Source organism: Hemitrygon akajei, chromosome 23 (genome assembly GCF_048418815.1).
Source record: "Hemitrygon akajei chromosome 23, sHemAka1.3, whole genome shotgun sequence".
In the NCBI taxonomy this organism is placed as follows: domain Eukaryota; kingdom Metazoa; phylum Chordata; class Chondrichthyes; order Myliobatiformes; family Dasyatidae; genus Hemitrygon; species Hemitrygon akajei.
The window spans coordinates 38,166,666-38,186,551 of NC_133146.1; the positions used below are offsets into that span (position 1 = coordinate 38,166,666).

At 40.8% G+C, this 19,886-nt stretch overlaps 1 protein-coding gene across 2 annotated transcripts in view; it reads left to right on the top strand.

Moving 5' to 3' along the window:
- Window positions 1-770: 770 nt before the first annotated feature.
- The window catches only part of tbc1d12b (TBC1 domain family, member 12b), an 85,312-nt gene continuing 66,196 nt past the window's right edge, over window positions 771-19,886 (top strand). The window contains exon 1 of one of the 2 annotated variants that reach the window (XM_073027446.1): window positions 771-1,514. In XM_073027446.1, the coding sequence (XP_072883547.1) occupies window positions 883-1,514 (632 nt within the window). In that variant the 5' untranslated portion in view covers window positions 771-882. The remainder of the gene's footprint in view (window positions 1,515-19,886) is intronic. The other variant, XM_073027447.1, reaches the window with a different exon arrangement.

Consider the following 19,886-nt stretch of genomic DNA (forward strand, 5'->3'; position numbering starts at 1 on the left):
CAACGTTAACTCTCCAAAGGCAGTCTTCAAAGTTCTGTCACGTTTTCTGAAGGGGGGGGGGGGCGTCACCTTGAAGAACAATACAGGCACCTGTGTGATATTGTACTTGTGTCCCTCCAACAGAAATCACATTAACATATCTAGCTGACTGACCCAAACTCAGTCAAAACATCTCCAAGTAGTTTCTGCAGGTCTTCCCTCAAAAATCAGTGGCCTGAAAATAATTATGTAAGATCAGCGATTCCATTTTCATTTGATCTAACGTGTCTGTAAGAGAGTAACGTTCAACATAAGAGTGGTAACAACTTCTCTGCACACGCTTTCCAGGAAGACACCCTTTAATCAGCATTTTATTTTTTTGCAGAAGCAATATCTCTACAGACCACCCTCCCACAGGGATGTCTTCATTCCCATCTGTGATCGCAAAACCACAAGTACAAGCTCACAAGCGCCTGTGCTACTCTGAAATTCAGTTACACTCAGCCCTACTCAACCTTTCCCCAAGATCTTGATAACCTTGCTCGTATAGATATGCCAGGCACGATGACAGTGCTGTTGAATTCATGACTGGGGCGATGTCCTACTAATGCCAGAAATGTATTTAGAAGGTGTTCAAGGTAAATCATCTCAGGTACCTAAAACTGTTAATTGTGGCCATTGAAGACGGCAACGTCCAAGAAATATTCCTCCCCCAGAGGACGGGCGACACTGAACCTCTCCCGGGCAGGGTCAGCTGACCCTCCGTCTGTCATGCGCGGTTCGCCAGCCGCTGCCCGCCTCTCCGCTTCCTGCGAGCGCGGCGGCAGTTCCGGTGCGCACGGGCGGCGGGACCCGGCTGTAGCCGAGGCCGTCGCGTCGCGGTACGGGCGGAGCGGCCGCTTGATGTCGGGCATGATCTATCGCCAGAGTCACCATGAGAGCTGCCTGCGAGAGCCCGCCGCCTCCAGAGCGGCGGCACACTTCCACACTCGTACCGACTCCGCTTTAGGGGATATCATCAACGGCTGCTGCTCAATGGGAGAGGAGGCGGCGACGGCGGCTAAGCCGCGGGACACCGGGCTCCAACTCACTCCTGCCGACTCGCCGGGGCTGTCGCGGCCTCGGACCGGTGGCTCTGCCTCGTCCTCCTCCTCCTCCGCCTCGTCGCTCTCCTCCTCGTCCTCCCCGAGGGAACCTAACACTAACACTCCGACCACTTCTACCTCCACACCCGGGCCCGATGAACCGGGGAAACGGCCTGGCGCCGCACCTCGTCCGGAGCTCAGGACCGAAGACACTAGCGGCGAGGATACCGCCAGCCCGGATCGAGAAACACCTGACAGCTCCGGGCCCGTTGGCAATGAGACACCGGAGTTGACGGACGTCAGCCTGAACTCCAGGAACTCCCTGGAAGTGAGTCGAAGGCAGAGCGCACCCGAGCAGCTGGCGGACGGGGTCGATCTGTCACCACCAGCACTACCCAACGGCGAGGGAGCCAAGCCCAAGAAGCTCGGCATCGCCGACTACATCAGCAGGTAATGTGACCGAGACGCTTGCTACAGCCTGTCCTGTATCCAAAGGTCAAAGGCTGAGCCCGGCGTTCCTTTACACAGGGACACAGGGACCGGCGATGGTTGTCACTGGTAACCTTCTGTTGTTAGCTATTGCGCTAAAAGTTATTGCCCGTTTATCATCCACACCAGCTCTTTTCGGTTAGGTGGCAAGGAGTTAATATACATCGCTGGCAAGGTCGTAATTATGAATTAACAATGCTTTTCAAAAAGCAAAAAACCGAGCAGTGTTTTTGCAGAAATAATACTGTAGTGCATCGCATGGAATAGATTCCCTTCTGAAAATGTCTTTTTCAGATCATTTCAAATGTTGAGTTCGTTTTCTTTGTTTCAATGAAATCAAATTGCAGATTAAGGCGTGGTGTAAATGCTCTTGGACATCTGGAGTGAATGGGGTTTTCATCATAAGATCATTAATTTCAAGCCTGCGCATTTCGTCCTCTCAAGTTACGGGACAGCTTTTGGAATTGCTGAATCCAGTTCCAAATTTACAATGTTTGAATGTTTGGATCTACATTGTCTCCTCGTCCTTCTGTATCGTACGATTTTATGACTTCCTTTCTGAAAAAAATATTTTAACTACTTAATTGGCTATAAAGCATACCCACAAGGTTTATATGTCCTTGTTAAACAACTGTTTAAAAACATTAGACTTCTAGAATAATGAAAGGTGCAATATTATAATCTCTAAATAAATAACTATTTGACGTTTCTAGCAACATTTATAAAATGTTGGAATATTTTTACGACTTTTATAACTAGATTTAGGAAGGAAAACGGAGGTAGTTCAAACAGTACAGTGCAGGGGTCGCAAAAAACTGAGGCTATGGGGTGTGGCCTTGAAGCAAAGAGATTAACCGTTGGTCGATTTTTTTTTAAAAATCGGAGGATTTTCATAAAGTAGATAAGTCTTAACCGATTCTACAAACAGAACATTCACAAAAGGAAATGTATAGGATGGCAGGTTAAAAAATCAATAAAAACATCTACTGAAATTCTATGGAGTACAGTATAAGTAGTCGTTATTAATTAGAAAACAATGTTTGGAAAAAGACAAAGTCAATTCAATAATAACATTCAGTAGTGAATTTAGTCTCTTTTTGCAGTGCAAAATTAAAGCAGAAGGGGAGAAAAATGATTAGGACCAATTAATAACTCTCAGACCCAGCAAGGACCAGATGTATTATACAACTTGTATTGCATGCATATTAACTTTATTCTAACAAGCAGCTAATAAAATGTATAACTAATTTTCTTTTGCAAATAAAAATAGTTCATCTGGCTCTAAACAAGTGTAATGCCAGCATATATTCTATTATTTGTTGGCTGGGTTGTTAGATGGAAGCATTGTGGAGACCATTTAATTGTTGGAAAACTGAGTCAAGCCAGTCTACCCACTACAGCACGTTGGCTGGCTGTCAGTTCTGTAACTGCCAACTCTGTGCCAGCACTTTCAGGAATTCTGATGTGTTCTCTTGTACAGTAGTTGAAAGGGGGCAAGAAATCAGATGTTGAAATGTCTGTCATTGTTCTGCAGTTGAACTTGGTGCTACTTGCATAAGGCGTGGAGATATGGGACTGAATACACTTTGTATCCAGCTCCTCAGCTTCATATCTTTCAAAGCTGATATTTTCAGGGCTGCAATGTTCATTGGCATCGAGTTGTTAATCATCATAAAAATGGGTGGGCAAGATAGCGTAGCAGTTGAGTAACGCTATTACAGTGTTAGGTTTTGAAATACTTGATAGCACATGAAGGCCAAAGTCATCATGGTTTCCAGGAGAAATCTTACCTGACAAAACTTGAAATTCTTTGAGAAAATAACTGGCAAGGTAGACAGAGGAGTCAGTGGATGTTTACTTAGATTTTCAGAAGGCTTTTGCACATGAGCGAAGCGACCAGGGGCAATACGGTAGCCTAGTGGTTAGCACAACACTTTACAGTGCAAGCGACACAGGTTCAATTCCTGGCGCTGCTTGGTTTCCTCTGGGTGCTGTGGTTTGCTTCCACAGTCCAAAGGTGTGCCAGTTGGTAGGTTAATTTGTTGCTGTAAATTGTCCCTTGATTAGGCTAGGATTAAATTGGGGGATTGCTGGGTGGTATGTCTCAACGGGACGGAAGGGCTTATTCCGCACTGTCTCAATAAATAAATAAAACGTGAGGCTGCTGAACAAAATATGAGCCTGTGATTTTATAGGAAAGATACTTGCCTGGATAGAGCGTTGGCTGACTGGCAGGAGGTGAAGAGTGGGAATAAAGGGTGCATTTTTGGATTGGCTGCCGGTGACTAGTGGTGTTCTGAAGGAGTTGGTGTTGTGGCAGCTTCTTTTCACATAATATATCAGTGATTTGGATGAAAGTATTGTTGGTTTTGTGGCCAAGTTTGCAGAAGATACGAAGGTAGGTGGAAGCACAGGTGGTGTCAAGGAAGCAGGGAGTCTGCAGGACTTGGACAAATTAGGAAAATGGGCAAAGAAGTGGCAGTTGGAATACAGTGGTAGAAAGTGTATGCTCATGCGCTTTGGCAGAAGGAATAAAGATGTAGAGTTTTCTAAATGGGATGTTAATTCAGAAATAAGAGTTGCAAAAGGATTTAGGAGTACTAGTGCAGGATTCCCTAAAGCTTACTTTGCAAGTTGAGACAATAATAAGCGAGGCAGATGCAATGTTAGTATTTTGAGAGGATTAGAATACTAAAGTAAGGATATAATGCTGAGGGTTTTTTTTTAAGGTATTGGCCAAATTGAACTTGGAGTGTTGTGAGCAGTTTTGGGCTTCTTATCTAAGAAAGGATGTGCTGGCATTAGAGAAGGCCCAGAGAATGATCTCTGGAATGAAAGGGTTAACTTATAAGGAGCTTTTGATGGCTCCAGGCCTGTACTTGCTGGAGTTTAGAAGAATGCAGGGTAATCTCATTAAAACTTATTGAAGGGTCTAGATAGAGTGGACGTGGAGAAGGTGTTTCCTATGGTGGGGGAGTCTAGGACCAGAGGACACAGCCACAGAATACAAGGACATCGCCTTAGAAGAGAGATGAGAAATTTCTTTAGCCAGAGGCTGGTAAATCTGTAAAATTCATTGCCATGGATGGCTGTGGAGGCTGAGTCATAGAGTACATTTAAAGTGGAGGTTGACAGGTTCTTGATTAGTAAAGGTATCAAAGGTTGCAAGGAGGAGGGGGGTAATAAATCAGCCGTGGTAGATTGGCAGAGCAGACTCGGTGGGCCGAATGACCTAATTCTTCTCCTTTGCCTCATTGTCAGGGTCTGATTCCTGTTGCTGACCGTAAGGAGTTTGTGCATTCTCCCCGTGACCACGTGGGTTTTCTTCTGGTTCTCCAGTTTCCTTCCACACAGTGTTAGTGCATCATGGGATGCTGTGTTGTTGCTGGAAGCATGCGACAACTGTGGACACAATCCTCGACTTGATTTGACACAAACACTGCATTTCACTGTATATTTCAATGTACATATAAATCTACAATACTGTTTTGAATTTTAATGGAAATCATTTCAACTGTTTCCCTGATCAGAGTCATATGGAAGTAGTGTGAAAGGTCATCTAAGAACATGAGCATTTAAAGGCCATTGTGTGGATGTTGGCACAGATTCTGGTTGTGCTCTGCTGCACCTTGCAGACCAACCACTAAAGTGAAGACAGTACAAGCTTGAGGCATGGGCGGTATCCAGTAGATATTTATAGTTGTGCATCTATCAAAAACCTGGTTTTCCCCAATGCCATTAGAGACCTCACTTAGTACGTATTTGGCAGGTTTAAGTTGATTACAAAAACAGTGTGGTGCATGAGGTAAGTAAACTGTATTGTTTCAAATGATAGAGTGTGAATTAATAACTCCAGCTTCCCTGCCCTAGATGTCATTGCTGTGCTGCTGAGAAGTGCTGAACAATGATTAGGAAATGGAAGAAAGTTAGAGCTTGTTGCTGTCCCTTGCTCTGAGTTACTTGTTAATGCATAGCTTGACAGACATTGTGAGATGATCCTTTAAGATTGTGAAAGTCTCTGCCTCTTGTATGATTAAGAGGGCAAAGGAAGGCATTTCATTTTAGAAAAGAAAGGTAAAACACTGAGGAAAAGGCTGTGACCATCTACTTTATCTATTACCCTCATGACTTAAAAACCTCTACCCATCCGTCTCCTTCGCTCAGGGAAAGCAGTCCCTGTCTGTGGTGCTGTTTAAATGCTAATGAGTTGTCTGGTTGGTTTGCTGTGAAACAACAGTGCAGTAGTGAACCCAGTGTGTCTGAGCAGATAGGCAAACTACATCAGCAATTCACATCTATGATTTGTATAATTAGGTAAACCAAATTTAAACTGAAGTGAATTATTTATGTGGCAGGAATTCACATTTAAAATGCCAGTTACAGAATATCTTTTAAGTAAATATATTTGATAGATGATTCTATATGTACTGCCTAGGTATTTTTTATATATTGAGATAAAGTGTGGAATAGATCCTTCTGGGCCTTCCAGCCATGCCACCAACTTAACTCTAGCCTGGTCAATGATCAAATGGTATGTCTTTGGACTGTAGGAGGAAATCAGAGAAAACTTGTACAATCTCCTTACAGGCAGTGGTGGGAATTGAACCCTGGTCACCGGTACTGTAAAGCATTGTACTAACCACTATGCCACCGGCTGCCCCTGTATGTTCAATAGGTAAGCAATCTTTAATCACTCCAGATGTGTAAAACTAATTGGCATGCAGATGTGTAAATCAGTTAATTATATGAATAACAATATGAAAAGGGATATTTCATAATAGTGTTGAAATCAGTAAAGCATCAGAAAACTTGGTATTGAAAAAAGTTAAGAAAAATCTGTAAGTTTATAAGCAGAGTCATAGAATGTGAAGTCCTAGCAAAGTATATTTTTGAATCACCAACGATTGCTTCAGCTGACACATGATTGATACACCTCAGGAAGCAAGTAAAGAACTTTTAAATGGATTAAAAGAGGATAAAAGGAGGGATAACTTCAGTCATGAGGAGAAATTCAGGAAATGTTAATACTTGTCACCTTTGGAACAGATAACTGACAGGTGACTCTATGAGTAGCTGGCAATAGAAATGCCTCTGGGATGGATATAACATCATTTAAAAACATTATTCTGCATTTCATTCATTATCAGCATCCACATTAGCCATTAGCTAGATGGTGTAATTTTTCCAACCTGTCAAATATCTGGATTGGGCAAATGCAGGTGGTTTTCCCTCAATTTCATTTGAACTTTTCTTTCCACTTTTAGCTAGTAGTTTAACTATTTGATAAATTTTGCTGCTATAACTTGGTGTTATTTTTGTTTGCAATGTATTTTCTGTGGTCAATTTTCCACATAAATGCAAATTGTTTTAATCTTGATCTTAAAAGGCAGTGTACTTTTATTCCATTTGGACTTTGGTGCAATTTTCAGATGAAAAGATTTCTTTATCAAACTTTTCAATGGAAGCAGCTGCTTTTAATATGCCTATTAGTGGTCCATGACTTGTTAGATTGAAAGATAGATATTACCAAACAATAACATCAATGGAGTTTAGTCAGTGAACTCATGGGAATTTATGCTTCAGATAGCGGTTCTGCGTTTCAAATGTGCAATTTAAGAAATTGGGCTTTCCGTTAATAATGGCAAGTAGTGCTGTAAACATGTCATCACTTCAGTTTGATCCTTCCATCAACACGTTATGCAGTCTAACTTTTAAGCAAAGTGTGAATTATTTTGCTCAAAGTTAATCAACCACTTCTTGCAGTCCAGCGTAATAATTACAAATTGCTGTTGGAGTGTGCAAAATGTAACCAAAAAAAAATCACAAAATCACTCTTCAAGTTGCCTAGACAGGAATGAAGTGTCAGCAAAGATCTCTGATTTGAGTAAATATCTGTTGCTCTTTTGCAACAAATATCTGGCATTCTTCCAGGAATAATACTGCTTTTATGATGGGTGATACTGCCAGTTTAACTAGGTTTCTGGTTTCTTGCAGATTGGATTTTAACAGATTTTTTTTTAAAATGATGTTAAGCAATTTTAATGCTTACATATTCCTGAAGCATCTAAGCTATTTAAAAATTGTGTTTTAAAAAAATGTCTTGAGTGTCTTGACTTTCCATCAAAGGCAGTCAAGCTGTTCTGGAATTTGGGGCACAGTCATAAGTAAAATGGCACCGGCGAACCAGGGTGACATTCTGTAGGTGACGAACAATTCCTCTCTTGAATTACTCTCACTGCAATTTGCAGCATGTAATTTCCCTTTAAGCAATGTACTCTTAAATCAAATTAATGAACTACAGTTTTCACAGTCTTCTCAAGGACATGACAGGCTTAACTCTCAAACAAGCTGGTACGGCACCTTTAAGCGGGTGACCAAGAAAATTATAAGAAGGCCAGGTACAATCTCCAGAAAGTCATCTCATGAGCAAAGTGGCAATTCCGAACCAAACTTGAATCAAGAAAGAGTGATCGACAATTGTGTCAGGGCCTAAATGCTTTTACCTTTTAAAGTAAAATCAAGCGACAAAGGTGACAACAAGGCTTCACTTCCAGATGAGATTAATGCTTTCTATGCTCACTTTGACAGTCCAAACAAGGAGGAATCATCATGACCTCCCACAGTCCCCAGTGGTCCTGTGATTTCATTCTCTGTGGCTGATGTGCAAGCATCCTTCAGGGGGTGGGGAGGGTGAACACACAGGAGGCATTCCGTCCAGATGGGGTACATACCAAGTACTGAAGACCTGTGCTGTTCAATTGGCTGGAGTGTTTACCGATATCTTTAGCCTCTTGCTTTGGTGATCTGGAGGTACCCAACTATACCAGTGACTCCCTAAGAATAACATGGTAATCTGCCTCAATGACTATCGTTCATTGGCACTTGTATCCACAGTGATGAGGTGCTTTGAGAGGTTGGTGATAAAACCTATCAACCCCTGCCTGAGAAGCAACTTGGATCTGCTCTAGTTTCTCTACTGGCACAACAGGTCCACAGCAGATGCCATATCATTGGTCTTCATTCAACACTGGAAATTCTGGACAGTGAAGATGCATACATCAGAATGCTCTTTATTGACTACAGCTCGACATTCAATACTACCTCAATAAGCTTCAAGGCCTTGGCCTCAGTACCTCCTCAATTTCCTTACTTGCAGTTCAGATTGGCAACAACTCCACAATCTCCATCAGCTCAGGTGCACCACAAGGCTGTGTACTTAATCCCCTGCTATACTCACTTTACATTTACAACTGTGTGGCTCCAATGTCATATACAAGTTTGTTGAAGACATCACTGTTGTAGGCCAAATCAAAAGTAGTGACCGCCATGTTGTTCAGCTGCATACCTTAAGCTTTGTACACTTCTAGTTGCCATGTTATAAGGAGATGATTAGAGTGGAGGACATGGGAGATTCACCAGGATGCTGCTTGCTGAAGCATTGCAGTTATGAAAAGAGATTGAAAGAAGCTAAAGAGAGACGTATGCAAAATTATGATGGGTGTACGAAGGCTATATAGTAGGGAAGCTATTGTCATGGCAGATCTATCTAAATCTAGAGGGGTTAAGTTTAGTGTAAGAGATAGGATGTTTTGAGAGGTTTTGAGGAAGAACTATTTAAAATAACCCATCTTGTTGTGTAACTTGTCTCCATACTGTGGCTTTAGCAGTTTCATTATTAAAACAGATTGAACTTTTAAAGTGCCAAGTAGCTCAGCCTGCTAAGCTTATGCAACAGCACCTTATCAATACAGTTTGGGCTAAAGATAGAGACTGCCTCACTCAGTATTTAGAGCAGGGGTTCCCAACCTCGGGTCAGCTGACTCCTTGCTTAATGGTATTGGTCCATGGCATAAGAAAGGTTGGGAACCACTGATTTAGAAGATTTATGATGTCCCCAGCGAAAGAGTAATAATCTTGATTCTTCCATCTATTTGCCTAATTACTTATATAGTAGGACAGAACAATTAGGGCCATACTTGCCAAGTATCAAAAGGGCGAACTGTAGGATTATGGAATTTTTGTGGGACTTCAGTCAGACCTGATGGGAGTGCAAATTATAGCAAATGAGGAGCCTGCTGGATTATTCTCTTGTAGGTGATATTCCTCTCAGAGCTGTAGGACTATAGGAATCTGAAGGTTAAATCAATGACAATACAGATGAAAATCAATAGGAATGACTTAATCAACTATTTGGCTTCGGATAGGAATGCTAATTATTAACTACAAGATGAAAAAGAGATAAAAGGGGCCTTGTTCCTAAAATGTTTCATCCCTGCAGGGAGAGGTGGTAGAATGTTAGTACAAATGATCATCAGAATCAGATTTAATGACACTGGCAAATGTCATTAAATGTTGTTTTGCTGCAGCAGTACAGTGATACATAAAAAGAAAATAATAAATTGCAGTAAGAATATATACTTATAGAAATTAAATAAGTAGCACAAAAAAGAGAAAAAAATAGAGGTATTATACATGGGTTCATTATTCATTTGGAAATCTGATGGTGGGGAGGAAGAAGTTGTTCCTAAAATGTTGAGTATTCAGGCTCCTGTAACCACCACTTTGATGGCAAGAGAAGAGGCATGTACTCTTTACGATACATCTGCAGAAATTTGCACAAGTCTTTGGTGACACAGAGTCCCCTCAAAATCCTAATGAAATATAGTTGCTGTCTTGCCTTCTTTGTAATTACATCAATATGTTGTGCCTAGGATTGATCTTCAGTGATGTTGACACCCAGAAACTAGAAACTGCTCACCCCTTCCACTGTTGTTCACTCTAAGGGCTGGTGTGTGTTCGGTTGACTTCCCCTTCCTGAAGTCCCCAGTCAATTCCTTGGTCTTACTGATGTTGAGTGCAAGGTTGCGGGTGAGATGCCACTTAGTCAGCTGATGTTTCTGACTGCTGTAAGTCTCTTTGTTACCATCTGAAATTCGGCCAGCAATTGTTGTGTCATCAATAAATTTATGACATTTGAGCTGTGCCTAGCCACACAGTCAAGGGTGTAGGGAGAGTAGAACTGTGGGCACCAGTGTTGAATGTCAGCAAGGAGGAGATATTATTTCTGATCCATATTGACTGTAGTCTTCGGATGAAGAAATCAAGGATACAGTTGCAGGAGGAGGTATGGAGACCCACCTTTTTGGAGCTTATTGATTAGTACTGAGGGTATGATGGTGCTGAATGCTGAACTGCAATCAATAAACAGCATCCTGACTTAAGTATTGCTATTGTCCAGGTGGTCCAAGGGCAAGTGGAGAACCAGTGAGATTGTGTCCACTATAGACCTATTGACAATAGGTAAATTGCAACAAATTCAGGTCCTTGCTTTAGCAGGAAGTGACTAACCATTACTATCTTCTCAGTGCACATAATCACAGGTGATGTAACTAGATGATAATCATTGAGGTAGCTCACACTGCTCTTGGGCACTAGTACAATTGTTGCCCTTTTGAAGCAGATGAGAACCTCTGACTACAGCAGTGAGAGATTGAAGATGTCCTTGAACACTCTTCCCAGTTGGTTAGCACAAGTTTTCAGTGCTTTACCAGGTAAACTATTATGGTCTGGCACCTTGTGAGGGTTATCCTTTTGAAAGATGTTCTGATATTGACCTCCCAGGCAGAAATGCTGCAGGATTCACACAGATGTAGTTTTATTCTCCCTTTCAAAACATGCATAAAAGGCATTGAGAGAAAATGCGGTTGCAGGTCTGCAAGCACAGATAACCTTTGAAGAGATGTTGGTTGCATTGAGTGATTGATTAAATCAAGGATATTTTATAATCAGATTCTGACCAAGGCAGATGTGATCAGATACAGAGGCAGGAGTGAAATAGGGTAATTCAGAACTACTTTCTTCAGTTTTCTCTGTTGTCTTCACCAGATTTTTAAATTTTATTTCAAAAGTTGCAAAGGTTGTTTTAACAATACTATGATAAAACATTTCAAGCCACAGTGTTTTTCAACAACACTTTATGAATGCTGTTCCTTTTTTGAATTTGAGTTCTTGTATTTACATGGGCCCCTTCAGCATAGTTTCTTTACATCAGTTCCTCACTTTCATTTCTTAAATGTAGGTTGTTACATTTATTCATACTAAACCTCACTTTATATCCGTGTTCATGGTGCTATATGACTGTCATCAGATCTTATCAATGTTTGTTCAAGCAACATAGTATTTCAGCTGCTGTAGTTATACAGTATGTACCTTGGTTATTAAAGGTCAATCAACGTGCATTTTGAGAGTTGCTTCCTCTGTCCATTTGAAAATGGATTTTGTTCTGATCCTTGAGGTATAACATCTGCCATTCCTTAAAAAGTCCAACAAAGCATATTCTTCATGGATTAACACTCCAATTGTTTTTTTCCCTGGATCCTTTTATACACTTCCTCATTTAAAATTTTTACTACAGTGGGTTGCATTGCCAAATAACAACCTAAGATACCTTGCATACAGTTTATCCACCTTGACCTATGACTGGTATTAGTTCCTAAGGCAATTAGTTTAAGTCAAAGTTGAGAGTTTATGTGCATTTATTATCAAAATACATATGCCACCATATACAACCTTGAGATTCATTTTCTTGTGGCCATACTCAATAAATCTAATAACCATAATAGAATCAGTGGAAGACTGCACCAACAGGGCAGACAACCAGTGTGCAAAAGACAACAATCTAAAAGAAAGAAAAATAATAGATAGAAAGATAAAGAACATGAGATGAAGAGTCCTTGAAAGTGAGTCCATAGGTTGTGGCAACAGTTCGGTGATGGGGCAAGTGAAGTTATCTCTTCTGGTTCAGGAGCCTGATGGTTGAAGTGTAATAACTGTTCCTGAACCTGGTGGTGAGAGTCTTGAGGCACCTGTATGGCACCAGTGAGAAGCCAAACCTAGATGGTGGGTCCCTAATGATAGTGGTTTTGATATGGGCTCTTTTATACAAAAAAAACAATGTTCCAACTTTTGGCTCTGTCCTATGGAGCTACAAATCCTGCAGTGAATCTTTCACAGATGGCAAAGGCATCAGCTGCATCTTTAAATTGCACCTCTCTGGTATGGAAGTTCTTTTTAGAGAGGCAGGTAATCTTAAGTTTTGGACATCCATGTTTCTAGCCAGCATTATTATTTCAATTCTTGCCTCAAGTAAGTTGCCCATTCATCTCATTGTTATTTGTTGAGTTTCTGCATTTAATGCTACTGCTAAATTTGCCTAAATTGTAAAGTGACTGCATCCTATGGGCTGTGAAGCAGCTGGGGTATTCTGAGGATATGGTAAATGTTGCAAAAAATAAATGCTTTCTTTATCTCTCATCACTGTCGATAATTGCCCATACATGACACTTTGACTTTGCTTTGCTTCCAAAACTAAAATAGGTATTGCAATCAAATAAGAATGTATGAAAACAGTATCTGGAATATACTTATTAATTGAGCATCCAAGTTATTTGGGAATCCCTTGGGAATCCAAGTTATTTCTCTGTATTAAACACCAAATACCAACCTAAATCTGACCAGTCCAGTACCTCTTCGTAAAGGACAACAAAAGCAGTAACTGGTTTAGACAAAACACTTGAGCTTGGTTTGTGAATGAAACTGTTGAATTCTGTTTTTGATTGTGAACAAGGAAGGGTTCTTTTGATCTATTAAAAATCTAGAAATAGATTTCTAGAAGGTCAAGTAAAATAAAATCATATGTATTTCAGAACCATGCCATCTTTGTAGTTATATAAATTGCTCATTTGAACGAATTGTTTAAATTTCAGCAGTAATTTGTGCAGTGGTTAACATTTTGAATTTGTTCATCCAAATTTAATTTTGCTTTGCCTGTAGAATCTCCTTTAAGGTATCATAAACAGCAAGACATTTCTCAAAGGAGCAGTCACAGCTTGCACAATTTTTCCTTATGGTTTGGCTTGCAGCTGTTTGACTCCAGTTGTGATCATTTCCTGTTACTGGTCTTCCTTTTCCAAATGATTTGTTTTAAGCATCTATGTGAGAATGTTTGGTGATTTTCTTTACCTTCCCCACCACTCTTTTCTGGGTCTCTTAATTTTTATTGGTGACTACCTGTTATATTGTAAATGTGCTACTTCTAATAGTTTTATAGAAATATTTCCAGGAAGTTGGATGATCTGGGTGATTTCACACTTCAGTGGAAAAAAAAACTGTTTCCACAAGCCTGTGAATTACATCTAAATTTAGTTTTGATTTTGTACATTTCTAAAGAATGCTTTTTATTATTCTGGTATTTGAAATGCCATGCCATAATTGAGGCAATGATGAAATTGAAGGTTAAAATAATTCATTTTTCTTGGTATAGTTTTGGATTTTATTTTTCCTTTTCTGGGTGTTTGCTTTTACATTTCCCATGTTAAACACAAGTCCAGAGAGGTGATGAATTTAGTCAAGAAGAAAAAAGAAAAGCATGTAAAGCTTTGGAAGTTTAGATCAAACGAGCACATGAGGAGTATAAAGAGGCCAAGAAAGAACTAAAGAGAATTGGGAAAGCCATGAGTGGGCCATGGAAAGCCCTTGGTAAGTAGGATTTGGGTGAATCTCAAGGCATTCTATACATGAGTCAAGAGCAAAAGGATAACCAGGGAGCAGGTGGGACCACTCAAGGATAAAGAGTGGATCATTTGCTTGGATGTGTGTGAGGTACTTAATGAATGCTTTCTTTCAGTATTTACCAAGGAAAAGTATATGGAAGACCTGGAGGTTGGTGCTGTGTGTATAAATATGTTGAGGCATTTGGAGGTCAAGGAGGAGGAAGTATTAGACCTTCTAACGAGTATTAAGGTGGATAAGACCCCAGGACCTGATGGGATTTAACCCAGGTTATTGAAGGAGACAAGACATGAGATTGCTCGGTCCTTGACCAGTATCTTTGTGTCCTCTCTAGCCACAGGTGAGGTCTCAGGGGAACGGCAAGCGGCTAATGTTGTACTTATATTTAAGAAGGGAACAAGGGAAAATCCTGGGAACTATAGACCAGAAAGTCTCACTTTAGCTGTAGGAAAATTGCTGGAGAAAATTCTTAGGGATAGGATATATGAGCATATTGAAACCTATGACCTAATTAGGGACCGCCTGCATGGCTTTGTGCGTGGCAGGTCGTGCCTCACCAATTTGGGTTTTTTGATGAGAAAAGTTGATGAGGGTAGGGCATTAGATGTTGTCTAAATGGATTTTAGTAAGGCATTTGGAAAAGTGCCTCTTGGGAGGCTAATCCAGAAGATTAGGATGCATGGGATCTGCAGTGAATTGGCTGTTTGGATTCAGAATTGGCTTGCGCATAGAAGACAGGGTAGTGGTTAAAGGGACTTACTCGAGCTGGAAGTCTGTAATTAGTGGAGTTCTGCATAGATCTGTGCTGCGACCTCTGCTATTTGTAATGTATATAAATGACCTGGATAAAAATGTAAATTGGTGGGTTAGTAAACTCCACCAAGATTGGTGGAGTTGTGGACAGTATAGAAGACTGGCAAAGAATACAGCACGATATAGATCAGTTACAGATATGGGCTGAGAAATGGCAGATGGCGTTTAACCCAGATAAATGTGAGGTGTTGCACCTCTGTAGGGCAAATGCAAGGTGATGGTACACTGTTAAGGGCAAAATCCATAACAGTGCTGCTAAGCAGACAGATCTTGGGATCCACGTTCATAGCTCTTTGAAAGTGGTTGATAAAGTGATTAAGAAGGCTTATGGAATGCTTGCTTTTATTAGTTGGGGCAGTGTCTAAAGACAAAAGTCAGTAGTTTATGTTGCAAAATTATAAAACTGGTTCGGCCACATCTGGAGTTTTGCATACAGTTCTGGTTACCACTCTATAGGAAGGATGTTGAGGATTTAGAGAGGGTGCAGAAGACATTTACCAGGATGCTGCCTGGTTTAGAAGGCATGTGCTATCACGAGAGGCTGGATAAACTTGAGTTGTTTTCTCTGCAGTGTCAGGGACTAAGGGGAGATGAGATAGAGGTTTACAAGATTGAGAGGCATAGATAGAGTGGACAGAGAGTATCTGTTTCTCAGGGCTGAAATGTCTAATACCAGAGAGCATGAAGGTGAGAGGGGGGTAGGGAGGGCTAAGTTTTTTACTCCGGGAAATGGAGTTAAATGAAGTTTTGAACATCAGTATTTATCAATGTAGAGGTCCTGTCATACAATGGTCTAAGTTGAAAGAAACATTTATGGTTTTGGCTTTAAAACTTAACTGCTTAGTAAGCAAATCTTATTTTTAATAAAAAAAATGGTTTATCTGTGGGAGGGGGTGCTAATGGTATTGAAGCAGGATGATATTTTGTCCCAGAGATCCTCCTTTTTCAGTCATGTTTGGTGTATACAACAGTACCATTCAAACAGTTTGGTGTGTGTTTTGGGCGTCCTTGTATGGTGTCTAAAGTAGATCTGAAAATATGCTTATTTACTATTTGCCACCACTTGTCACACAATCCCAGTAGGTAATAATTAGATAGCCACAAGATCTTGAGCCACCCTACTTTCCTACCCTAGTGGTCTTCCATTCATTACTTTCCTCTTTCCCAGCTAGCTTCAGTTATACATCTCCATAGGCAAGGCACATTATTATACTGCATCTTTTTTTTATTTGTAGTTGCAATACATTTTTGTTTTGAGGTAGATACTGCACTGATGAAAATACCTGAGTTTTTTAATCTACTGGACATAATTTATATGTTTGTTGGTCAGATGATTAAAACAAGGGATGGAGAAATAAGCTACGTGATTGTATGGATGGCTTGTGGCCTTTGTTGCTTTTGCTGAATGTATGATCAGCAAAAGTTCACTGAATTAATCTGTTCTTAACTAATACAGAATACATTAGGGTAGAGTGAGTTGAATACCCTAACTATTGTGTTGTATCATTTAAACATCTGTTTTATATATATTTCAATATGTGGTTGATATCTTGAATTCTCTGCCAGAGGAAGTTCTGGAATGAGTTGCAATTTCTGTTTGAAAGACATTTAGACAGACATTTGAATAGTAAGGTTTCAGACCGAATACAAGCAAATAGATACTGATTGATGCAGATGACACAAGTTGGTATTTGCATAATGGACCAAAGAGCCTGTCCTGTTCTGTTCTGTACAGCTCTCTAAATCTAGTGTAGCGGTTTTGTTGTAATCTCAATAATAAACAAGTCTATTACTGGTGCATTGGGTTTGAATTTACTGGCTATATGATCAGTAAATAAAACTTGTTAGGAAATATTAGATTCTGATTTATGACCTGTACATCAAAACATTAGGTGAGATGAGTCATTTGTGTTAACAGCCGATATTCACATAGATGTGCCGGGGGCAGCCTGCAGGTGCCGTCACGCATTCTGGCATCAACGTAGCTTGCCCACAGTATTCAGCAGCAACAAAACAAGCCCCTTTCCCATTTCCCCCCACACACACACACACGCACACACACACACATGCACACGCACACACACACATGCGCACACACACACGCGCGCACACACACGCGCACACACACACACACACACACACTTACTTTCAACTTCAGGACAGGCTGATTGTGGGCCTCCAGTCCCTGGCCATGGGCTCTCAGACATTGGTCCTCCAGCCTCCATTTACTGGCCATGGACTCTCAGACTCTCAGACATTGGTCATCCAACCTCCAGTTGCTGGCTCCAGACTCTCAGACATCAGTGCTCCAGCCTCTAGACTCTGGCCCTAGACTCATAGATGTCAGTTCTCTGAACTCCAGCCCCTGATCTGGACTTTCAGACTAGCAGACATTGATTTCCCAACCTTCAATCCCTGGCTGGGACTCTCAGACATTAGTCCCCCAGCCTCTAGTCCCTGGCCTGGACTCTCAGTCATCAGTTCTCCAACCTCCAGTCTGTGAATCCAAATGCTTGGACTCGAAGACATCCACTCCCTGGCCCAGAATCATGCTAACTGTGGGTCTGTACCTCCATACTCACTGACTTCAGGTTCCACCTTTTGGCTTTCTACCTCAAGACATTTTGAGGTCTGGACTCCAGCCTTCAGCTTTGTCCTCTGGACTTCAACCTCTGGGTATTGACCCCAGGACTCACCAATCACAGGTTTGACCTTTTGGGCTTTTGACTGACCCAACCTCAGGGATTGCTGACCTTTGATTGTGGAGTGCGTTGGGCCTCAATTGCCAGACTTGCATGGACCTCTGATTCAGGATTTGCCAACCTGGGAATTTCTGGTCTCAGTGCCTGTTGACCCAACCTCCACAATTTTTGACTTTTGACTGCAGAGTGCTCCAACCTGCACTTTGACATTGGCTCCTGCTCTTATCTCTTCATTCTGTCTCATCCCTGCCCCTAAATCCTGACCTGACCTCAAATCCCCACAGTGCCCCCAAACCATCCTTATGAACCTTAAAAAAAAAACCTCCGTCTAAGCTGCAACAGCAGATGTGGCAGCTCGGTGCCAACTTGACATGATTTCCTGCCCTGCCCTCTATCGCTTTCATCTTTCCCTGAACCCTAACCTGATTCCTAACTCCCTGTGCTGTCCCCAAAACCATCAGTACAAATCTAAACACAAATGTCTGAGCCATGTCATTTGTATTGATTTGCATGCTCACCAGATAGAGGAGCAAAGTTGAAAGACCAGTTAATTAGATGTAGTCAATTTTATGAGAAAAATTCTAGATTTTGGAAGGAAAATTTTGATAGAAACTAAGGAGTTTAAAAGTTGAGGTCCTGGGGTTGGAAATGTAAATGATCCTCATTTCAGGCTGGAAAGGGGAATACTTTAAGACTGAGAGGAACTAGAAAAGAAAATTTGAACAACAGTAATAAAATGAATTCTAATTAAGAACAGACTAATATGCTGGTGATATTAAACTTGATTCTGATTCTGTAAAGTAATAAATTGGTTTCTTATTTCACCTAGGTAGTTTTGGAATTCATTGTTGGTATTTTTGATTGAGCTATGATCCTAAGAATTGCGTAGCTGCTTTTTATTCATGTTTTTGAAAGCTTGTGGGATTTGTGAAATTTTGAAATATTCTCAACCGTAAAGCACAATTTCAATTCTCTGTAAATATTTCAGCAGTTTTTAATACCATTTTGCTTTCACTGAGATATTATCTTCACACCTTAACTTGGATTAATTCTGTTCAATATAGAGATTAAACAAAATTGCATGTGTAGTTGCATATGCATGAAAAATTAATGGTGGATTTATTAAGTCAAGGAATCAGATATAAACCACATTTGATATTTTTATCTTCAAAAGCTGAATACATAAATATTCCTGGGAAGTAGTCATCCTTCTGTAGCATTTTGAATTCCTTTGATTTCATCAGAACTGGCTTTCATGTGAGCCGTGTTCTTGCTGTGTGTGAAAACTTGTGCAATACTATCCAGATAGAACTAGAAATTCAGTCTGAAACAACACACAAAATGCTGGAGGAACTTAGGTTAGACAGCATCTATGGAAAAAAAGTACAGTCGACGTTTCAGGCTGAGACCTTTCAGCAGGACTGGAGGAAAAACAACTGAGGAGTAGATTTGAAAGCTGGGGGGAGGGGAGGGAGAAGTGCCAAATGATAAGTGAAAACTTGGAGGGGGAGGGATGAAGCAAAGAGCTAGAAACTTGATTGGTGAAAGAGATAGAAGGTGATGGAAGAAAGAAAAAGGGGAGAGGGGGAAAACCACCAGAAGGAGTTACAGGTTTCCCCCGCTATCCGAAAGTAGACCGTTCCTTTGCAACCATTCATAAGCCAAAATGTCGTAAAGTGAAGAAGTAATTATCATTAGTTTATATGGGAAAAAATTTTGAGCGTTCCCAGACCCAAAAAAATAACCTACCAAATCAAATCAAATAACACATAAAACCTCAAATAACACTAACATATAGTAAAAGCAGGAATGATATGATGAATATACACCCTATATAAAGTAGAACTATTGTATGTACGGTGTAGTTTCACTTATCAAACTTGGGAAGACAGCAAACCAAAATCAATTTGAGGAAAAAAATCGGCACGTACACGCATGCGCAAACAACTGCCCTCACAAAGCTTCACGGTCATTGTAGTCTTTCTTGGGGAAAACACATGTATAGACCGGGTGTCTTATTTTTGTAAAAGCGAAAATCCTCTTTGGTTAGCGAAAACAGTTTCTAATGTAGGTCTTTCATAACAGAGAGCTGTCGTAAATCAAACATTTAAAAAACGGGGGCCACGTGTAACATGAAAGAGGGACAAGGGGTTGGGAAATGGTGATGTGGTGGGGGGGGGGGGGGAGAGGCATTAATGGATCTTTGAGAAATCCATGTTCATGCCATCAGATTGGAGGTTACCCGAGT